The sequence below is a fragment of the Passer domesticus genome, chromosome 7 (genome assembly GCF_036417665.1).
Source record: "Passer domesticus isolate bPasDom1 chromosome 7, bPasDom1.hap1, whole genome shotgun sequence".
Lineage (NCBI taxonomy): Eukaryota > Metazoa > Chordata > Aves > Passeriformes > Passeridae > Passer > Passer domesticus.
In genome coordinates, this window is record NC_087480.1 from 48,744,196 (window position 1) to 48,768,653 (window position 24,458).

The 24,458-nt window shown below is 39.8% G+C and overlaps 1 protein-coding gene across 2 annotated transcripts in view; it reads right to left on the reverse strand.

Moving 5' to 3' along the window:
• Nucleotides 1-22,519, reverse strand: part of PRKACB (protein kinase cAMP-activated catalytic subunit beta) — a 71,834-nt gene extending 49,315 nt beyond the window's left edge. Inside the window, exon 1 of one of the 2 annotated variants that reach the window (XM_064428479.1) lies at nt 22,499-22,519. In XM_064428479.1, coding sequence (XP_064284549.1) covers nt 22,499 — 1 coding nt within the window. In that variant the 5' untranslated portion in view covers nt 22,500-22,519. Of the gene's footprint in view, nt 1-15,706; nt 16,365-22,498 lie in introns of those variants that run through there. The other variant, XM_064428471.1, reaches the window with a different exon arrangement.
• Nucleotides 22,520-24,458: the final 1,939 nt, after the last annotated feature.

Sequence of the window (24,458 nt, forward strand, 5' to 3'; positions counted from 1 at the left end):
CAGAAACAACACACACTCATCTTCCCCAAATGATATACAGGTACAGAGGTTCTCCTCCCTGTAATACTCCACCAGTGAGCTGCCTGGTTTTTTATTTTGAAAACATCAATTTGGCTGGTTTGAGTTTTGGTAGACTTTCTGGTTTATTTACCAGGAATAGGAAAGTTGCATTTTCAGTCTTCATTTTCTCTAGAAATCTACCCAGCCCATAATAACACAAAAGTGATAAGAAAGGACAGCATAAGAAGTGTTTGAATAATTCTCCTCTTACCAAGGAAACTAAGATACTGAAAACAACACTGAAATAATGTAACTTTTACTTCTAAGCAAAGCAAAATTAAACTAACATTGAGTAGCTAAAAATATTAAAATGCACAGTTTTTAATCTGCAATAGTTATCACTGTCTACTATTTAAAACAACACTACTAATTATCCTGTAATATGACATTAAAATATATTCTTGAAATACAAGGTGTTAAAAAACACCCCATGGCACTTTGTTTCAACAAGGTGTACACGTCCTTTCTCTTTTTTAAATATTACTTGAACAGGTGCAGGATTTCAGGAGTAAAGTTCATTAAGAATGACAATTTCACTAGCCCACAATACTTTCTATACCAGACTTTAGAAGACAAAAGACAAAACAGAAGACAGATACATGGTGTATAAACACTGGCTGCCAAGAAAATATTTTCTTTTAGTGAGAATCTTAGCAGTGTTTGTCACTAAAATCACTCAATGAAAAGCATGTGAAGAAAATACTTTACAACACAGAAGATACATCTTTAATGTTGTTACATGTACTAAAATAGAAACACTGAATTAAGACAAACTGTCTTGATCCTCATAAACTAATTTGTTCCTAAGCTAGATTCTCTTTCTTAACAAATCAACAAGTAATACTGCAACACGAATCTTGAATTAATGAAAATGCTATACTTGCATGGTGTAACAGAGGACTAGAATATAAGATTTCACTTCAAAAAGATTTTCAGTCTCTTAAAGTGAGTCTTCTTAAAAATGTTCTTGTTAAGAGGTTAAAACATTCATTAATGTTAAGAAAAAATGTTAATTGCACCATGCTAGTATGTGCCAATAGAGCACCAAAGAAAAGCAGATCCCTTACCTATTAATGGCTTAATTTAAAAAAATCTATTTTAAACATAAATGTCCACATTTTTCTACCCTTAACCAGCCACCCAAAGTCAAAATATTACTACCACACCATCACCATAGACAGCAAATGATTTATGGCCTATTTACAGGGGGCTTCATACATATCATTATTTTCAGATCAAAATTAGTGCTACTTGGAACAGCAGTATGACCCACACATTCTGAGATTTAAATGGAAAAATTAAAAAAAAAATCTAAGAGGATAAATATTTCAGATACACTTTATTTCCTTTTATTTAAATTAATCAAATACATTTGCTTAAAAAATTTCCCCACTATATATTAAAATACCTTCTCTTGAAACAGGCCTCTTATTTTGGCTACTTTATCAAAATTGGTGGCTAAGACGGGAATAGAATAAGAGCTGGCTATCATCTCCAGTCTTTTGTTTCTTTACCAGTAAAAAGATGAACTGATACCTGCTTTCCTGTAGTATGTCACATACAATGTCCACATTGTATTACAGAATTTTAAACTACTACCACATGAATGCTTTAAGATGCAGCTGTTGATGTATTAACTACTGTTTCTTCACATTTTCCTAAATTCAATTCCAATACATCTCTCACCAACATCATCATTGTCAAAATACAATAAAATGTTTACAAACAATGATCGTGCCTACAGCATAATTATATTTGTTGTATTAAAACTCTTATGCTTCTCCTCACTTTCTCCAACCTGAAAAATCATCACCATTAAGTGGTGATGGTAGGAAAAATTTTTCTTGCCCTTGTTCAGAGCTTTTCTTTCTTCAGTTAAATTAATTCCATCTATACATCAAGTATGTATACTTCAGTATAAAGCATCTATAAATGCTAGGCTACTGTTAGGACTACATTCTTGCCTTCTTAAATTGTAAAAACTTCAAGGACCACATTTATATCTGCTTGTAGATCATCTTTCAAAACTGCTCTAATTTTGCCATCCCTTCTTAAACACTATCACCAGTGAAGAAGTACTTGAACAGAATGATCAGCTGGAAGTACTTTTTAAACAGCAATGATGTCTAAGCGCAGTATTTTGGTACTTCACATTGCAGTCCTCGAAGTTCAGTTCTAAATTATCCAATCTGTGACAATTACTCTGTGTTTGGACCACAAAACCACCTCAGTAAGTACATCTATAAAAATGAAATACTGGTTTTGTTGCGGTTACGTATTGTCTCATAAAATACTGCAAAGTTGATGCTGCTGCAGCAGGAAAGTAATTCTGATTCAGATAACCCTCCTGCAACCACACAAAGAAATGAGAACCTCCCAAACAATAACAGATGTCAGCAGCATCTGCAGTTCAATCGTTCATGAGAGAATACACTCTGCCATGTGATGAAACACCGGAAAAAATTTAATGCTACCTTTCATTGAATAGTTCTTGATGCAATCACAAATAGGGAGATCTAGTATTTCATCATATCCTTCCTTGAGTGCAATGAAGGTCCATTGGGCTCTTTTCAGCAGGGAAAGAAGTGTCCCAAAGAGGAGTAACACCAACAGACATGTCAACAATTTATTTTTTTTAACACACAATACTAATATACTTATGTATTTTGGAAGAGAAAAATACTCTTCATGCTATAATGCTCTCGCTGATACCTGTATCATTAGCAAATAGTTAATAGGGACTAATAATACCACTTCTTAATTTTCTCGTGGCTTACACCCAGATACTGAATATATTCCATCTTTCACAACTGAAGCATACATTTTTCTCAAATGTATTTCCCTCACTAAATGTCTCCTTTTCACTATTAAATGTGCATTTAACAAGAAATAAAAAGTGGTTTTCATATAACTCTTGCCTTCTTGAGACTACCCCACTGTGTTCAGACCATTTGAGAGGAATCAAAATTCTTATCCTTGCTTTATTTCTTAAAAATGTACCTATCTATTGTCTCCTTCCCAGCTTGCAGTCGCTTTCTACAAACCCCTTTCTAGTGCTGCACAAGCATCAAACAATCTCAAGCTGAACAAACTTGCTCTTCTACTCAGCTTCTCCATATCATGTCAGAGAATCACAGAACATCAGGTCAGAAGGGACCTCAAGGCTCATCTGCCCTAGACAAGATGGCCCCGCACTTTGTCCAGCTGAACCTTAAGTGTCCTGCTGTTGGTGAGTCCACCACTTCCCTGGGGAGATCATTCCAGTGGCCGACAGTTCTCCTGGTGAAAAATTTGTCTCCAAGTCCGAAGGGGCTGCACGTGCAAGGACTGCACTTTCATGCTTTCCATACTGAACATCTACAGTTCTGTTTTCTCAGCCACTGTGTGTTGGGCTAGTCCTCTTAACAACTAGACTGGCAGCAGAACAAGTAAAGTTTGTGTGTATTAGTGGAAATGAATGAGTCAATTTAGTTGGTGGAGAAAATTATAGTGTTGTGAATAGAACTGTGTAAAACCAGCCAAGTACTATTTTCTGTTTGGAATTATTTTCACACAAAGAAAGGCAGAACTACCACAAGTTATTTTTGAAAGAAGGGACAGTAAGGCTATGAACTTCATTTTTACTTTAAATGAAAAATACATCCCACAGAAAATCAGTATCTTCACCACTAAACAAGAATACAGTTCAACTGCAGAAAAGATAAATGCAAGAGATGCCTTAATTTTATTTTTTTTTTGCCAAAGATCATACTAAATTTCCAATGCTTACACCTCTAGCATTACCATACCATTTAGGTTAACTTTGGTATTGGATTCTTTCACATCTCTCATTCTGCTGCTGCACAATTCTGTATCTCTCTTCTTCCTCCTGCTACTCCCTACTCACATGCTATATCTAAAAGGAATGTGCAAGTTTTATAGACATCTTCCAGTTTTATTTGTCCCAACAAATACTTGAGTACAATCTAGAGCAATTAATATATGAAGAGGAAGGCTGGTGATCTTTCTGATACCTTTGACAAAATAAATTGTGCTGACAACCATGAGGGTAATCACATTTAACAGAACTAATATGATACAAACACTATTTTAGTCTCATTTGTAAGCAAAAAATGGGGCAACTCTTGCAGATAGTATTTGAGAACAGCATGTGATGCACAGTACTACAAAGTCAGTCAGCAGCACCTCTGGATCAAGGGAAGGCTCCAGAGAGTCCCTCAAATTAAAACCAATCTCATGTTAACACACCCAACAGATGATACTGACACCCTGTCAACAGTAGCATCTTCTTCTCCCCTTCAGTGAAACCTGTGTTTTCTTCAATGACAAAAGCCACTTGCAACACCATTCCCCATTTTGGATTTTTCCTTTATATCAGCCCAACACAAGATGGGGTGGTGTTTTAAGACAGGTCCATGAAATAAAGGGTTAAAACAGTAGCACCAGGTGGGAGCAAGGGTCTTAACCATTGTGGTGAGACACAGAGCAGTCCTTGAACAGCTGTATCAGCACAGGAGGAGCAGTGAATTGCAGCTATGATCAGAGCAGCAGGGGTGATAAGGGCAGGCATTTTTCAAGTCAGCTTTACTGCCAAGGAAAACTGGTCATGTAAGTACTGCATAAGCAGCAAGTTGAAGAATGGTTCATAATTATAGCCTCAAACCTCAAGCTGAAGACAGTAGAAACATGTTTTGCTTTTTTTCAAAAATATCATACCAGCAAAAATCAGGTTCTACTATGAAGACTCTTGCCCAGCAGACACTCTAAAATTGCTTCCAAAATAGGTCCTGAAGAAAACATTCTAAAGCAACAGTGACAAGAAATGGGGGCTATAACTGGTTTGAAAATTCAACCAAATAATCATACATCACTGAAAAGAACAAGTTATTTGACCAAACTATGTTCTATATTTCTGCTGTCAATTACTTAGCAGATGTTTTCTTTAATAAACTACATAGTTTCAAGCATCTGCTTAAAAGCAGAAAACACAAAACAAACCCCCAAAACCACCACCACAAAAATCCCAACTCTTCTGAAGTAAATAACTAATACCATTTTAGCTCCTGAAAGTACCAAGCTTCTAGAGATACCTCCCATTAAAAAAAAAAAACAACCCCAAAAAAAAACAACCCCAAAAAACACCAAAATAAAAAACCCACAAAAAACCAACCAACCCAACAAAACCCCAAACAAACAAAAAACATCAAAACCAAACTAAAAATCCAACAACCCACAAAAACCCCACAAGAACTGGCTGAAGCTATACAATGTGCCAAGTCTACCTGGCACCTCTGGCAGAAAACCACAGAATGTATCTTGGGGCATCTGGCATGAAGGTAGTCAGGGCTGTCCTCTCTGCCTCTCTAGCAAGAGCTGAACTCAACTACAAGACTGAGGCAGGAGTAACGCCAGCAGAAGACTGTTGTCCTGTGAGATACATGTCTTTCCCATGCAGTATTTTGGTAGGCTTCATGGCATCCCGTTCATCTTCACACCTCATCTTGGAAAATTCCATTATGCTCTCATACATCACTTTCTCACCATTTGCCCTGCCTAGACAGCAGGGATGGGATCTCCTACCATCAGGAGAGGCACAATGCCAGGTGGATCAGCTTGTAATTTGGGCTAAATCCAGAGCCCAGCCAGGAAAAATACATTAAAGATATGAGCACGTCCATAATGCCCGGGGTCCTGAAAGCTGGCTCCCTCTAGGATAAGGTGGACATGCATGCCATGGCCCAAGTGGGATTAATGGCAACCTCAACTTCAGCCTCTCCAAAACCTCTTCTTAAGATGCTCTTGGTTCATCTTTACATTTATACATTTCCTCTCTTAAGTCTCCACACGATGCAGGATCTCCTCATCAGAGACTCTACTGCTCTGACCAAGCTGCAACCAGGTTGAAGAAGCTATGCAGGATGTCCCAACACTTGTAGTATTTTGACCTCCTCAGGCAGAGCATCTCTGGCCAGCATTCATCAGCTCCCCTTTCTGGGATGGGAGTATGTGGATAAGACCCAAACCATATTCTGCTCAGAGTTCCTTTTGTTTCCCTGTTTTTACATTTCTCGACTCACGTTCCTTCTTTTACCAACTGTTGCCTGGTTTTTTCTCCATCCTCATTTTCTCTAGCTTCTCATTCTCAAGGATAGCTCTAACATTTTATTAGGAATAAACTGATATCTGTTCCTAAGGAAAAAGCCAACAGAAGCAATGACTCAAAGCAGTTACTTAAAAAAGGCAAGAAAAAAGTAAGCATAGGACATTCCTCACTCCCCATGCCACACAGTTTTACAGATCATGCCCTCTAGATATTCTACTAAGAGATGTCACTTACATAGCAATTACACATTAATTCTTCACATGAACATCATTCTATCCTTGCCAACCTTTTCCTGAGTGCCCACCTGAGATGCAAGGAGTTTGATGTTCATCACCAATACATGGTAGTAAATATTGCTTAAAAATAAAAATTGTTAATTGAAATTGAAGGACCACAAACTCTGAATACATTCTTTAAAGTTCAAGAATGTCCCACCCTGGAGTTCAATACAAAAAACCTAAGTTAATATGCAAATTAAATAAATTCTGCATTTGAATATTAAATGAACAGTTGGATTACGAGGTAAGTTGTATCAAAAGAGCAATCTTTTTGGAAGAAAGCAGGTCATAACAGACCAAATTTAGATAGAAGCTGAACTTTATTAGGTATTTGTGCAATCTGTGTGACAAGCAGGCTAATTTTTTTAGTGTCAGTTTCACATCTGATCATTCATCCTCAAGAAATTCAAGGGAAAGAATGCTAATTTGCAAAAGAACCAGGAAACACCCTAAGAACCACTACAAAGCACTACACACCCTCAATCTCCCAGGCAATTCCACATCCTATGAAGCTGCTGTACACTTAAACAAATTTCAAGACTTGCTTGTTTTGCAATTTGTTATTCATACATGCCATTATAGTAAGCTAAAGGATCTAGCACCTAATTTCTCTCTGAAGTTCAATTCACTACACACACACCACTGCAATGTAGATTTTTCAGCCAATGGAGAGAATTCAGCTTGAACACACGATGCACTGTTGCACTCTACTGCTTTAGAATGCTTAACCCATAGTTCCCAAAGCAGAGGACCAGTGCTGGGAGTTGCAGGGTGTGCTTCTCACTACACAAGTCTTCACAAGGAACAAATATACAACTGAGGCATTGAATTTTTAAAAACTGCCCAAAATAAAATAGTTCTCAACAAGTTAATGAAAACGTCTTCATATCTTCTTTCATCATAGCTGTTAGAGGGAAATACCACGATCTTTCAAATGGGCTTGGCATGATTTTAGCTATGTAATGCTCTTTCTCTCTCTCACCACCTACCCTGTTCTTCAATGAGAAACCCTGATCAACACCTCCATCCTCCACAACAGTCTATGGAGCAGTTAATAAAATGCTTAAATATAGATAATTTGCATTAAAAACTTTATCTTAATGATAGACTTTGGTGCAGTTAAATCACAATTTTGCCCTGTGCAAAGTAAGGCTAGATTATCATACGCTTAACAATCAGAATTTACATACACAATAAAACTGTTACTGCTGCTTGCTACAAGACAAAGAATTTCAAACTGCCTAATGTTATAGTAATCAAAACTAACCTTAATCACTACAACAATGCAACTACTGAAGTAGCAGAGTACATACACCCTAATTATGTCATTTTATGAGAGGGAAAAGCAAACTGATTCTGGGCACAGGCAAAGTAACAGTCTTTTCTATCTTTCAAGTTTCCATCTTCTTGCCAAAAAAGCACTTTCCTTTGTTTTAATTTCTTGAGCCACATGGCAGCTGTGGATGTCTGTGGGTTTACAGACAAGTGCTAGCAGCAAGTGCAGTATGTTAATGAACACATACTTCCTGGAAGCAGCTTAACCTGAATGAAACAAAAGAAACAACAAGTTCCTGATGTCCTCTCTTTAAATATTACAGTACTTCGCAAAAAGATACAAGTTAACAAGAGGCAGAGGAATAACAAACTAACAATTATCTTTACAAAGCACCAAACACTTTATATATCCACTCAGCCAGCAACATTTTAAAGAACACACAGGTAAGATACCTTGCTACTTTACTGTTAGTCTAGCACAGAAATACTGTATCTCTCTAAAGAAAAAAGGGCAGTGCAAGTAGAACAGCACCTCTCTAAGCCCTTCCTAAGGGGAGGATTTCGCTCAAAATGCTCATCAGGCTTTCTCTCGTAAAGATCAGCTATGTCATGGAAAAGATTTTTGCTTTCTCAGAATCTGGACACCCATTTAGCTCTTACATGCAGAGCATATTTATACGCCTCCTTGGTTTACTGAAAAGTATTTATGAAACCAAAATTACTGCTCAAAACTACAGACAGATGACATCCCAGTGTAGAGAAACTGGTTGTTAATTCAGAAGTCACAAAAACTGTGGCTTTAAAAACCTACACAAAACAAACACCAAGGTGTTTTCACAGCTTTACTGCATAGCATAATGCTAAGAAGTCAGCCTAACCCTTACTACACATATAACAAGGAATACATACCAGAAGTCATTCTACCAGAAGCCAGCAAACACTTTTTTTCTTCTGGGCAGGGAAAAGCAGAAGATAATTTAATGGAAGAAATAAAAACTTTGTTACATTTCTTCCTATGAACAGCAAATTGGGAAAAAAAAAAAACAAAAAAAAACAACCAAACAAAACAAATAATTTTTTTCAAGAAGCTGGCAGAGTGAGATATTAAAGAGCTCAATGCTAAAAAATACAGCCTCATTTTTCTTGCCACCTGAGCATTTCACTGCCAATGGTGCTTTCAACGCTTCCTTTGAATCTGTCTTTTGCCATCTGACACCTCAGAGAATTGATTTGGTGTGCAAAAATAATTATGGATAACTCAAAGAGATAAAACCTGCATTGTTTTCTGCCTATGTAAAATACCTTAATAATGGATTGGAGAAACATTTGAATCCTGACCTGTGAAGGGTCTAGGAATAAAACCTGATTTTTCAACAGGGCAAGTCACCAGATGGGCTCAGCTGTTTTGTGAAACCTTACTCTCAGCGGATGTGATTCTGCTGAGATGTGGAAGAAAGAGCAAGGGAGATGCCAAAGAGAGGCTCAAACGAGCCCTGAAGAGACTCCTGTTCACCTCTGCTGATCCCAACACCACAGGCAGGGCAGTAGCTCCTTTTAGCTCCCTGTATAGCACACCCTCTAAACTCCTGCATCCCAATTCTCCTGCTACACAAACTAACAGTCTCACCTTATGTCCTGTCAGTATTTACCTCATTTCCCAAAAGAGTTTCAGAGAAGAAATTATGTTTGTACAAACAAAATGAGGTCCTAGCTCATGACAAGCCCTCCTGAACCCTAGGATAACAAAAAGAAAGAAAATGTGTCTAAATCCTTTCCCAACCATTGAAGGGGAAGGTTAAAAAAAAAAAAAGGAAACAAAGTGATTTTATCCTCTAGTTTTGCAACTCTAAGACAACATACTCCTCACTTGAACTACCTCCTCAGAGCTCCACTGCTACTTTGTTCTCTTTCCCATTTCCCAGGAAGCACTTCTACCTCGCAGCGCAGAAACTGCTTATGGTAGGAAAATACTTGCAGTACAGCCTGAAACCACAGCTCTCCTTTTGGCAACAGCAGTAGGTCAGGCAGCTCCTATTTAGTGCCTGCTATCCACTCTCTTCTCTGTGCCATATCCCACCTGCACTGGTACAACTGCTTGTGTGGCTGCAGAGAACTGGATCAGGAAGCCAAATCCAGGTAACTAAAGGCCCTCCTGCTTTCCCTTTTCTGTAGGGTTATTTTTAACCTAGATCAATCTCAAATTCAGTTCACCTTGTTGTCTCATAAATAGTTACTCCAGCACACTTGAGGGCACAGAGGCAGGAAAACAAGTAGCAGGGGAGAGAAAAGCAGAACAGCAAATGAAAGAAATGCTTATGAAATAGCACCTTGCACCTGAAACAAAGCTTGAGAACAGCACTTCAGGGCAGACTTTTTAACAAGTTCTAGCCCTAAATTTCAGAAGTTTATAAGGAAAATCCCCACTGACTCAAGGTTCCCAACACTGAAAACTTTGCAAGCTTAAATACTAGAAGCACTGATTGAATAAAACAAAACTAACCAGTCTAGATCCAGTTCTAGATCTGATCTGATCTGGAACTCACCTGCTGTATAGCAGAAACAATATTCTTTATTAAAACAACTGCTGTAGTTTAGGGGGAAAAAAAAAGGCATCTGGACAAACAAGTTCTTTATGATGCCTAGAAAGGATGCAGGCAAAAGACAAAATCTGACAGCCATCCAGAAGCCTTTCCAAAGGAGCTCTGTCCAAAGGAGGGATGTGTCAGCTCCAGGAGAACTTTCACTGTCTGGGAAGGACTCCTAGCCAGCCTGGCATGGAACGGAGCAGAGCCCTCCACTCCACACCATAACCTGCACTGCTGCCTCCTTACATTCTGCTCTCTGTACCAATGAGAGGCTTCATTTTTGCAGCACAGCATAGCCTTAATTAGGTTAAGGAACAAAGTGACTTGAAAGAATATGAGAAATCCCAGCATTATTCAAGATATTACTTTTGATTATGTCACTTCTACAAATGTGGATGGGTAGATGAACAAACACTAAACAAACCCAGCAAGGAGGGAATGCCAAGTAATTTAAAATACTCTGTCTCTAATGCAGTCTGAGCCTGCAATAAAGGCCTAACCACAACAGCTAAATACAAATCAATTTATCACTTGGAGGCCCTTCTGACCTTTTGTTATGCTACCATGTGGCTATCTTTAATGAGTGATAACCTCTCTCTTTGCTGGTCCAAGCTGTGAATAAGCATCTTGTTTTTAATTAAAGCAGAATTTTCAGATGGTGCCTCTCTTCACGTGATGCATACTGGTAGACTTACATTGGTGATTACAGCAGACGGATTTATCAGGTATTTCTTCAGCAAGTAATTACAACTATTTCTTATTTTCTTATTGCTGAAACATACCTGATTCATAGATGACACAACCCCAACATAGTGGGAAAGAAGCATTATATACATTGTTCAGAGATGTTATTCTTGCAGACCATTCCAGCATCACTCCAATATATACTTTTAATTACTCTTTGTACAATACATATTTTAGCTGATCCAAGAACAAGGGTCCAAAAGATACCCATTTCAAAACTGGAATGCTAAACATAATGAGCAAAAGAAAAAAGACACTCTCTGTTAAATAAAACTACACTCTGATCAAAAACACTGAAGCAAGAGCCTCTGCAAAAGTGACAGGGAATCAGCTACCTTGGGATAGCAATGGATACAGAGCTTTTCACCTCTACTTCACTAATTTTAATTTAACCAAGGTCAGCAGTGATAAAGCCTTGCCTCATCTAGTCTTAACAAAAAATACACTTGTGGCCTCTTTTGGTCTTCAGCAAGAAAATACAACAGAATGACCCAGCAGTGAATACCCATGAAAAACGTGAAAAAAAATACCCTCAGTTTTTAAGAAATGTACCCAGTGGAGGTTAAAATCTACTGGAAAAAGAAAAAGAAGGCTGCATCTTCCTGTCAAGCACACTTCAAAGGAGCACTACTTAAACTTTCTACAAATTATAAGAGTTAAAAAGCAAAGAATTGAGCATAATGGGAACTCTGTCAAACTGAAGATACTGTAGGGAACACTTTGAGGAAAAGTGGGAGTGAATGAACACAAAACTCACATGCAGAATACACATCACACATGCTGTACTTGGCTATTTAAAGATCACAGAAGTCAAAGCTAGTAAAATCATGCTGGATTAATAGAACCAGAGATCTGGCTACCAGGTAAGAAGATACATGTACAGAATTATGCTTTGAAAATCATGCATAGTTTCCTTTTAAAATACATTTTAAGAGCAATTTGCTACCACATACTGCTAGAGAAAAAGCAGCAAAGACCATTTGAATCCCAGCAAATAAAACTCAGAAGCCAAGCCCACATCATCAAGATCTATTGGAAGAAGAGAAAGTATAACCTCTTCAGGGACTGGAAGATTTGTATTCTAATTACCTGGTCTCTCAGCCAGCTTGGTTGTTACAAAGAAACAGACAACATCACGCCTAAGTACTCTTAAATCTGTGGGGGAATGGGCAGTGGGGGAAAAAAAATAACCCAACAAAAACCACAAACAAAACTACAAGTGGGATTACTACTAATTTATAGCCAAGCCTCTTGCTATCATGTATGACATTCCGCTGCATATCTAATAGGGCAAATAATTCAGAGCCATACATCATAATTACTTTAAAAATCTGTATTACTGTGTTATTTGATATAAACACACACAAAACTTTCTACAAAGTATATAGTTTTGCAGAGCAGACATTCATTCTAGTTTAGAAAGCAGTTCTAGTAAAAACATTCCTGTTTTGCATGAAATTAACAATGATCTTGAAAGTAACAGATTCACTTGCTGAACTAAAAAGTTACGTGACCTATGTGTAACCTCAGATGTGTTGTAGTTATGTTTCATGCTACTTTCACAAATTATTCCAAGATAATGAATAATAATAAAGCTAACATTTTCCTACATTAATTGCAACAAGTTAAAGAGGACTCCCTGTGGCCTTTTTTAAAAAATGGAATTTACTACATGTTGATATTTTTAACTTCTAGGTTGCGAAAGTTCTCAACTACTGTAAATGAAGCAGCTGAAAAAACCCCAAATAATGAAGAGAATAATTAAATGAATATTGGGATGATGAATCAGAGTAAATTTCATGGCAACTGATAATTGTGTCTCTCCAGATTTCAAATGAAAGATACTTATATTACTATTCTAAAAGGCCCTCAGAATTTGTAGGTTGCAGTGGAAAACCATGAAAGCATTTAAAACAAAGTTTAAAATGGAGCCAGAACCCTGACGCTTCTCGTTACCAAAGGACAACTTTTAGTTTTGGTCCTCTAAGTCAAAACCCAATGCATATTAGGAGACCGTGGAACAGAAGGCCACAGAAATAAACCCCTTACAGATGACACTGAGACTTTCCTTTCCATCTTCTGTGTACACAGTGTATCTTGTCCTCCCTGCTACACAAGCTCGATTCACTCTTGTGGTGACCAAGCTTAACAAACCACTGCCATTCAGATTTCATTCACCTGCAACTTCAGCCCAGAAATACTCCAAAAACATTTCCTCTCATCTACTACTGGTGTTCACATACTCATGGTTTTATTCCACTTCGTTGCCTAAGTGAAGTAACAAGTAGTAAAGATATTTGACTATAAATGGAAAGCTACAATAAATGAGAAGGATGTGAGGGCCAAAGTTAGGTGAACAGCATTTACTGTGCTGATCACAGACAGTGCAAGAGGTCTCAAATTACACTTCATGAACTAGTAAGTATAGTTATCAGGGGAAGCTATGTTACCCTTCATTGTTCTTCCAGGGACCTTAGCATGCCCTTGATCCACACAATTCCATAAGCTTTCTGCATGAATCAAGGCATAACATCACCTTTAGAATTCAAAGCTGGATATTCTTCTGTTAGCCCTTCAAACAATTTCATTTTCAGTGTCCTGTAGTCTGGAATACATGCTACTGAGGACACTTAACATGCAAAACTAGAAAACTGGTTCAACAATGCAAATAAATAATCCAGAAATATTAAAGCTCCATCTCATTTTATATTTTTTTAGTTTTTGGTTGCCATGTATTATATGAAGAGATGACCATCCACATTCATTGACAGTAAACCAAATATTGTTTCTAATGATTAATTTGTTGTATAGTATTCTTATCTTACCAATCTTCCATGGTAAGTGAATCCTGGTCTTTCCCAGCAGTATGTCAATGATGACCAAGTTTTTCTCCTAGTTACAGGGCTTGTATCATTACAGAACTTTGCTACTAAATATACTGAGTAATTAAACCTCTGAGCTTGATGACTCTAGCAGCATTTAATTTTTAAACACTAACAAAGGGGGAGAAAGGTTCTGAAGGAAACTCCTTCTGCAACCCAAAAAATTACTGTATTTTGGAATATGAGAATTCATTAAAATGAAAGTAAACACTGTGTGTTGTGGTGTTATTTAATTGCACAAACTAATAGCAGTACAGTTACCATGAAGTACAAAATGCAGTGTTTTGTCATTTGAAGTACTTCAAACAATCCACCCTCTCCATACTTATCTTGATAGACTAAAATACTTCCCATCAAAATTAATGCACTCAAGCAAAAAACAAAACCACTAAACAATAACGGTCATATACTCATAAGAGATTTGGATTGTGAAGTCTAAAATAATAGTGAGCTAAGACACAAGAACTGAAAGGTGAAACCAACAATCAGAACTGGGTAGGTCAGCCAGAGCCCCTGCTCCCACAGCTGGAAGCACCCACTGCAGATCCCTGGGAAGCCAAAGGAATGCTGTGTGGGCAGGACCCGGCCTATGCAAATCGGGTTACCTAGTTCTACCCCAGACCTCAATAGTAAATACACAAAAAGCACACACACTAAAAAATCTCAAAAAAACAACAACAAAAAAAAACCAACCCAAAACAACCCCACCACAGCAACAAAAAACCTAAAACCAAACCCACCCCCCTCCCCAACTTCGACGTTTAAAGTTATTTCCATTTTAACGCCCTAGGATTTTCTAGTAACAAAGGGTATTGTTGTCACAACACTGAGCTTGCACAACTGCCTGCTCATTACATCTTGCCTTCACTCTTATCCATCATAAACATACCCAAAGTTTTTCACTAGAAACGAAGTAAAGAAGTCAACATGAAAAAAAAAATAAAGTCCAGGGTTTTCTTCCCAACAACTGAATCGGCTTTATATTGTTCAAAGTTATGCTGAAATACTCAGAGGGGAAAAAGAACCCAACAAAACAACAAAAACAAAGCAAACAAACGAAGAGAAACACCAGCAGAAAGCTCCCTGCCATGACGAGTTCAGATCAATGCTTTTGTCTTCCATTTTACTCAGGGCTCCGGAGAGCAACGCTGTACGAGGGCTCCCAGCGCGCTCCCGAGCGATGTAAACACGCCGCGGGGCCGGGGCTGCGCCGCGGGGCGCGGGCACGGCCGCGGGGTCACCGGGGCTGCACGATCCGGGCGAGCACAGGAGTTTCTGACCTACATTCCCCGCAGCGGGATGAAAACCCTCCCGCCGCAGACGGAGCGCGGCGGGCGGGCGGCCTCCCCCGCCGGCAGGGTGTGTTCGGGGGTGGGGAAAGCGAGCGGGCCGGGGCGAGGATGAAGGCTGGCGGAGGCGCCGACACCTGCCCGCCGACACCGCGGCCCCGCCGTCGGCTCCTCCTCCACCGGGGACGGACACCTGCTGCGGGACAGCCGCACGCGCGGCCCGGAGGCGGCCTCGGCTCGGCGGCCGCGGGCGGGCTCGTCCCGCTGGTTTCCCGAGAGCCCGCCGAACCCCGCGGCGGGGCCGGGGTCGGGCGAACTCCCCGCGGCGCCGCGCAGGCCGCGGCTGGGCCTGTAGGGGCGGAGGTCTCGGCCCGAGGCCGCGGGGCCTGCGGCGGCGGCGACGCGGGGCGGGCGCGCCAGGCCCGGCCCCGAGCCCTCCTCCGGGAGCGGAGCCGGGCGGAGGCGGCGGCGGCGCGTCCCCCTCACTCACCGCTCTCGATCTCGTTGCCCTTCTTGGCGGTGGCTGCGTTCCCCATGGCCGGGCCGGGGCGGGGGGCGGGAGGGATGCAGGGCGGGGGCCGGGCCGGGCTCGGCTGGCGGGGCGGCGCGGCCCGCGGGCGCGGCGGCGGCAGCGGCGGCGGAGCTGCCCTGGCCCCGCTCTGGGTCTCTGTGTCTCCGGCCGCCGCGGAGGAGGAGGCGAGCGCTCTGCCCCCTCCCCCGCCCCGCACTCGGCGGAAATGACGGCCGGGGCGGCGCCTCCTCCCGCTGCGCCGCCCGCGGGGGCGCAGCCGACCACGGCCGGGCCGCTGCCGCCGCCTCGGGCGGGAGCTGGCCCGGGGCAGGGGCTGCGGGAGCCCCGGGCTGCGCCCCCCGCCCGGCAGCGGCTCGGGGCGGCGGGGGCGGCGGGCGCCCACGGCCATCATCACCCGCGGGGTCTCGGCACCCTCCGCACCCCCGGCCTGGCGGGCGGCGGCCCCGGAGCGCCCCCGCTGCCGCAGGGCCCGCCCGGCCCGGCCCGGCGCGCCCGCGGGGCCGCGGCCGCAGCGGGGGCGAGGCCGCTCTGCCCAAGGTGACCCCGGGAGGCCGCGCGGGCCGCGGCCCTGCGGCTGCGCCCGCCCCGCGCCCCTGAGCATCCCCGAGGACACCCGCCCGGGCCTGCACCCCGGCGGCCGACGGGAGGAAACTCGCACTTGCCGCCTGTTCTGTGACTGTTTTTACACGGCTCACCAGACTATAGGAAAAAAAAAAAAACACGTAGAAAGTAAGCGGGCTGCCAGGAAACAGTTGCTTTTTTTTTCCTCCCCCCGTTTTGCTGCCACCCATCATAAATAGCTACAGCTACACATTTTCAAGTGGTATTGTGACTTTCAAGTTGATGATAGCTCTCTTTATATATTTATCATGTGAAACGCTTTGAGTGTTTTAGCACTGGAAGGAAATGCTTATCAAAAAAAAGGGTTCTATTTTATGTGCTTTAAAGTGGAGAGAGTGGAGAGCAGAAGTGCTAATCTTATGGATCACAAACTGCATATATTCTGCCAGGACAATGTATGTGATACCCAGCCTCTTCTGGCAGCATTCTTTCCCCAAGACTGCAGGAATTCTTCTGGCTACCATCCTTCACTGGGGTTCTCAAAATCCTCTCCCAGCACCGTGGGCTGCCTGCTGGTGAAGCACATGCTATCACAGTCTAATACTGAATCACCTTACTATAAGACAGGATTTTATACACATACACGAATGCACATTAAAGTAGATACTTTTAGGAAATTTCCAGTTTCCTAGGCTTGTGCAGTGTATGGGAGCACAGGACAGATCTAGCCGGTGTGCGGTCTACCTTGACAGTTGTACAAGCTGCCTGGGTTGTATGGCTGCAAAGTTTTGGGAACACTTACCTGAATTATCTTGATGTTTTGTAGGTTGAGGTTTGATCAATGAACTTTTCAGTTTAAGGGACTTTCTCCTGATTTTCTTCACCTTTGCCCTTGCATTACCCTGATGTGTGTTACACTGCTTACTTCAGCGGAGTACCTGTGTTTCTATGATTAGGGAAGCTGTCTCTGAGGATGCCAGGTCTCTACTGCTTTGAAGATAGAAACAGGACTCAAACATTATGAGGAAATAACCTGCAAACCATTGAGGGCAGTGAAGCAGCTACTATTGAAGAGGGCTGTCTCATTTTGCCAAACATTCTTTATGCACTTAAAAAGAGGTTCAACGAGTTATCAGTAATTCACTCTGCTGAGGAATGGCATGTAGATTGCAATGGCCAGATCTGCACCAGGAGGAGAACTTAAGCACGTGAAAAGGAGAGGGTGTTTTTGCTATCTCAATCATTCGTCTCGATCGTTCATACAATGACAAAAAATAGAACCCTGAGGTGCTGTAGTATTTGAATAAATATCTGAAAATGATGTCTCGTGTAAAGAACTTATCCCAGTTTTAAATGTTTTCTGTGCTTCGGCCATCATAATTTTCATTTTGGCCAGATTGAATCTGAGTCAGCTGATTTTCATCCAGGTGCTGACAGGCATTTTGATATCCTTGAGAAGACAGCAGTGGCATCGCTAACAAATGAGATTTGCTGCAGCATCTTTAGCATATTCCTGGCGTTACAGCTCATCCCTTTGCTGGCAAATTATGCTGCAAAGGCTGCATATGTGGGAATCCACCAAGGGCCAATTGACATTACTGTCCTTGGGTCTTGGTGGACAAGGATCTTTGCATGTACTCCAGCAAAATCCTACATATACATATGTCTAGACCATAAATATACATATATATATATATATATATATATATATATATATATATATATAGTGTGTGTGTACCAATGCAATGACACTGGTTCTCAACCACGTGCTCTTAATGCACATGCATCACTGACGGATTTGCATAAATGTTTCTACCCAAACACTGTCTTTATCAGAAACCTCACAAATATAATTCAACAGTGCTGTGAAATATTAAATTAACCATATCCATGGTTCTAGCATTACACATGTAGGAAAAGATAACAGAAATAAGGAGTTAGGGATGGGCATTTGTATTGACATTCACACTACACACACGTCTTATGCTGTATTAACAAGTTAATAGTCATTGTTTAATTGCAAAACATACTGAAGATTATAGATACTATGTGCATACAATCACTTAGCATTCAGACTGTCAATTCTTATTCCAGCCATAATCTTTATTTTCCTTAATTTTCTTATATAAAATCATTTTATGCCGAAATGCCTCATATCACTGCTTATTTACAAGTAGTTTGCCTTCTTTCTTTCAAGAAAATTGGTTAAAAAATAAAGTAATGCAAATACGAAAATGTTGTTTGTGTATGTTAATATATTTCACTAAAGGCCCAATCTGAAAATTAAAATATCATTTGTTTTGATGATCTATATGAGATTAAAAAAAATATACTCTAAGAAAGTCAACTCAGCAGTTTTAGCAGTATGGATTTGATGATGTTTCAATGACTCTCAGCAGGTTTTCATACAGTTTTTAACACATTTCTTGGGAACTATCAGTTAGGAATATCCTAGCATGACCAATCCTTCACTCTGATAAAGCCTAAAGCTCTGTATCAGATGTATAGTTCCCTCATGAAATTCACATATTGTACCTTATATAGACTTAGAACTAAAAATGAGAGGGTCATTTCAGGACAAAAAATATCATTTCTTCTAGATTAAAGACTCTCAAGTGTTTTTCGTTTTTCATAGAAATCACCTGTTCATATGGTAATTACTTCTGGAGCCACATATCCTTTCATTCCATAATCATTCTGATTTCTAGATGAGATAGTGGCATTTCTGTAGCAACTACAGCAGTTGTTTTCAATACACATTTGAAACAAGTCACTAAATTTAAATCATTACGCATCTTCATTTTCTTCTCTCGAATTTGAGGTGTGCCTGCATTGCAAGGGGTTGGCATGCACAGACTGATGGTTCAGCCCATCCTGATCATCCCTAGCCTGAGGGTGTAGGCTGTGCTTGAGTTATGACTGAGTTACGTACCTGCCTTAGCTGGGGTTCTGCTTCTGTGGCCAGCCTGCCTTACCATTGCAGCCGTGCCTGTAAACTGAGGGCTTTGAACACCAAATTAGACTGCTCTTCCCAAAATCCCACATTCCTGCATCTTTGAATACCCCTGGCAGCCTCCTTCTCTCTCCTAAACAGAATGATATATTTGGTATTTAACTCCTTGTTTTCCCTTTGGGTTGTTCCAGGCTACTGGCACATTTCCTGCTCTCAGCTAACCCCTGTTCTGCCAGTGTGGGATGCTTTTCTAGCAGGTTGCTAACGTGCCAAGAAGCATATGTATTTCTTTGTGGCTATGGAAGATATTTTCCAAATTTTACAGCTTCTGACCCAGAAACGGGAATATTCATCACTGCAGCACAATTTCAGACCTGCCAAGAATATATCAATTATGTCATGTAGATGTGCTAAGGGAAAGGATGAAAGCAGGAGCACAGCAATTTCCCTTGCTCCCTGTACTAGCAATACAGATAGCAATAAACGACATCCTTCTGCAGGGAAGGCTTAATCCACTGATGCCAAATTCATTCCAGTTGAGGACCCACCCACTCAGAGAAAAGTGAAAGGACTTACATCATGTTTCTACAATATCTGAGATTGCCAGCCCCTGAATCCACTATGAAACCAAAGCAACTTGGCCTAAAATTTGCTCTGCCAGATGTCCTGAAAAATGTTCTTTGATGCTCTTCAACTGTGAATCCAAAAGGAATCTGGAGCCTCAGGGAAGTGTTTGGCACACCATGGATGTTACAATTTTGAGGGACATTTCAGTTTGGAAGAAGTGTTAACTACGGGCAACTTGGGCTCCCTTCAGTGTGACCAGGTAGACTTAAAGCAAAAAGCTCCAAAGGAAGTTTACACCAGCAGCCACTGCCACACTTTTTTTCTTGGCATTAGATGTTTTCCAAATATTTCCCAAGATAGCCACTGGTCAAAAAACCCCCATGTAAATCTAGAAAAAAGAGTTTATATATTCTATTATTGATTTTTAACTACAGTTCACCACAGGCCTCTGAAGAGCCATAAAGCTGCAAGATGGGTTTTTTTCCTGATGTTTTAGACCTAATTTAACAAAACATGTTCTATGCTTTTGCTGTCAGTATTACCCCCTACAAGAGAGCATTTGATCAAATTTTCTATGGATAGTGGCCACATATTAATTCGCCACAGGAGGTAACAGGTGCTGTGTTGAGGTCAATGTCCTGCAGAAGAGACATGTTTTTTTCAGAGATAAGCTACAGACTGCCTTAATGGGCAACTCCAGCTGCTCAGTTCTTGGCCTTTATCTCCTATGGTCATTTGGCAGTGGGTGTAGTCTCTTGCTATCAGCCAAGCAGCACTTTTTTCAGTTGCTTATAATTGTTCTGCAGATTATTCCATATAAGTTGAATTTGTACATATTGAGTAGAGGAAAGCAAACAAAAAAATTCACTTTTTTTTCTTGTATTTTTAGTAGTTTAGCAACATATTTGTACTACTGTACATGAACTACAGCAGGAATGAAACATAAGTCAGAGTTGATGGTATTCTTGTCTGATATTTGATTCTAGTTTACTCCCACAGATTTGAATAGAAATACTACTTGTGTAGTCAGTTATTAAAAAATGCATAACTGTTTAAAAAACTATATAGTAAGCCACTTTCAGGGTAGCTTCCTTAATTACGTAAATTCACCATAATTGAGAGGTGATCAATATTTTACTGTTTGTTCTTACTGTATATTAAGACTCTGAATCACCTTCTACAGAATTAAGAAGATTAAAAACAAAAAACAAAAACAGTGGTGTTTTTAATTTATCTTTTTAGGTCTTTTCTACAGAGATCTCCAAGTTAATTACAACTGTTAATTTAAAGTACACTAAGCTATATTAAATGCCTCGGTATCTATTTTTCCTCAGAATTAAAAATGACCTTAATTCAGTTTAGCCTCACTCACTTTGGAAGTGAAATATGCTAGGTTACCTGAAGGTCATTTTAATTCTAGTTAGGAAAGTTCAAACAGTTTAGCAAGCTTTCCTACATACTCTGCACCCAATAAGTAAGGAATGATGAGGAACTAATAGTCCCACATCTAAAGCTAGCCTTCACTGTATTCTGCTCAAATGTATGTCCCGTAAATTGTCCCTCTGTCACATATTACTGTATTGGCTAAAGAAGTCTAGCTAAAAAAAAGTTCTAAATGCATAATCAGCTCTTCTGCTGCAATATCTTTAGTAGTGCCATCCAGAAATAGGAAAACAGTCCAAGATGGTTTTTCTGGCTTTTTTTTTTTTAATTTCTAGAAGCACATTTTTAAATAGAAAAAAAAAAATCAGTTTCATAAACCTGTATTTTTACCTCTTTATATTTCTACAACTTGCTGTTTTTATCTGAGAGTTACAGCACAGTTCCTAGAAATACTGAGCTGTGCATATATGCCTAACAAAGGTAATATGTCCCATTTGCTCTTATGTTTATTATTTCTTCTGCTCACATCATCTTTTGCTGCAAGTTTTTTTATTCTATAGAAAACAGTCATCCAAAGCAGCAACATGCACTTTCTTCATGGTTCAGACCCCTGGCATCTGAAGACAAATAAATACAAAGTTTTACTTAATGTTCAGAGTTTTCCATCTGCTTTATTTGTGTTATTCCTTGCTCAGGAATTCCATCTCTGATTTTCAACCTCTGATATCTTTGTCTTATGGTATTTTCAGCTCTTGGTAATATCTAAGGTTTCGAAGCACAGTCCAGTCCAACACTTATTCAAGTACTAGTTTCTTGGCAGATTCTAAATTGCCTCATCTGGAGTCTGCTTCTTCCAGGAATCTATTTCTGTATTATTTGCTCCACTTTCTGTTGAAAACCAGTGGCTTTTTAAAGTTGGAAGGGTTTTACATTTTTTTTAAAAATCTAAAAATCTTTGATAGATCTTACCCTGTGGTAGGGTAATGCCACACTTCATCATATGCTTCTAGCACCCCAATCTTATATAGCAAATGTAATCTTATAATCTTGTCGTCCCAATCTTATAAAGTAAAATACAATTTTAAACATTCAGGACCAAAGCATATAGCTTTAATAAGCTTCATTTTTATTTAGAGTGCAATACTCCTCATTTTTTGTACCCGCTTCATGAATATCCTCCTTTTCTTGGATTGCTGAGAAGTGTTAAATATGCCAAATGCATCAGCACTTGCTATTTTCAGAAGGAAAACCTCCTCCTGATAGACTTGCTTTTAAATAACACTTACTGTTTCCAGATGTACACTGAAGTGTTCTTGCCTTCTTTTCCAGTAGTTTCTGCTATTTCCAGAGTTTGAGCCTTTAAATTCTTTAATTTCTTCTCAATGTCTTTTTTTTTCCTTTTTAAATTTTTTTTATATTGGTAGTGCCATCAATGAGTGGTCATTCCAGGCTCAGAGGGTTTCAGCAGATGTTCTTCAGTCAGGTGCCTGCAGTGCATTTTCCTTACATTTACAAGCCAGGAAGCTAAAGTGCTAAAAGAATAATTAGACCAGTAGCCTTTCATTAGGAGAAATAATAAACAAAACCAATAATAGTATCATATTCATAGGGGTGAATCTATTGAAAAAAAATCCATGCAAGAAAAAAAGAGTAAAAGCCACTTTCCATATAAAAAAAGCAGCCAAAACTGGATTAAAAGTTTATTTACTATTTTTGGATTTCTTTTTGTTTGTCTTTGACTCAGAAAGCTAAAAGGAGAAATATCTACAGTGCGTGCCAAGAAGAAGTTATTAATTCTCATTAGCACAAAGAAGAAGTGGTTATTTCAAGTGGTTGTAATGCAAATGTCAGTGTAAAAGTTTTTTCCCCTCAACTCCAGAGCCTGAGAAGCCATTGTCAGACTATACTTTGATATCAGCAGATGTTCTCTGTATTTGATAGATGTATGGCTGATTCACCAAGAAAGAGAAGTTGAGTGTTTTCAAGCATTGTTTTAATCTCATGAAACAGAGAACTTTGACTTCTATTTGCATTCAGTCCAAGCCATATTTTCTCTAAACTCAGTTTCACATCTGAAACATAGAGGTAATTTTTGAATAATAGCTGAAATAAATGTAATGTTTCCAGGGAAGCTTTTATTTTTTAAATCCATTTCAAAAGATGGTGCAGTACAGTTTTTGCACATGACTGTGACAGACAGGGCTTTTAAATTGGTATTAAATGTTACGATTTTAACCATCACATTTACAAGAAAGAACTCCATTCTTTTTGTACAAAGAGCAGATGCATCTCCAAGTAATATATTAACCAATAAATGTCTACATATAAAAATTATCCTCAAGCATTTCTCATTTCCAATGCTGTAATTTCTTTCAAATAATTTCAGGTAAAATGAATCAATCAAGGTCTCTAACAGACGATGTATAGAAATCTGGCTTGGGGATAACATCTGCATTTATTTCTTATGCTCAGGTGCAACATTTTAACTCAGAGGTGATGTCATTATATGTGTAAATCACTTGAAGTAGCTAGATATCAAAGCTTGTCCTTTGATATTTCTTCAGAGAAATCTTCCCTTCCATCTACTTTATCCAGTAAGTTATTCTGTGATTTAATCAGATATTTTTGTCTCTCCTAGTTTTAATTTTTTTATACTGATAAAATACATTGTATTTCCATTCCTCCCAAAAAATGTTCTTTTCTATCCTCCAGAGGCTTTATATGCCTTTATTTTCACTCTTTGCTTTTCCTTCTTTCCTATCTCTTTTGGCCTCCGTTTGTTTTGTTTGCCACTCTATTCCATTTACTTGGTCTTTCCCTTCACTGTACTGTGGATTTACTACCAGAACTGTTATTTTGTAAGAGTTCACAAAACCAGTGGAATTCAGCAGTGGTGTTTGGCAACCCTCGCCTCCTCCAAATATTTGGTACATTAGATCTTAATTTTCACTAATAGTGTTGAACAAAAATGAAGGCATGTTTCAATCAGTCAGAGCCTTTCCTCTTCATTACCGAGAAGACAAACCAGATTTCTAACCCCCTGAGCAAACACAAGTAGGGGCAAAGGCCATAAAAGCCATTGCTGATGAGAAACTATTTTTCTGAAGTCTCAAATGAAATCTTGATTTCTTTGTAGTCAAAAGAAGTTTTGCCATCGGTGACGCCAGGATGTTCCTGCAACACTGGGCCTGGGTGTGTTTTCTAGTTTTGTGCCTGTTACTCTTCATAAGCTATCTCAAGGATATA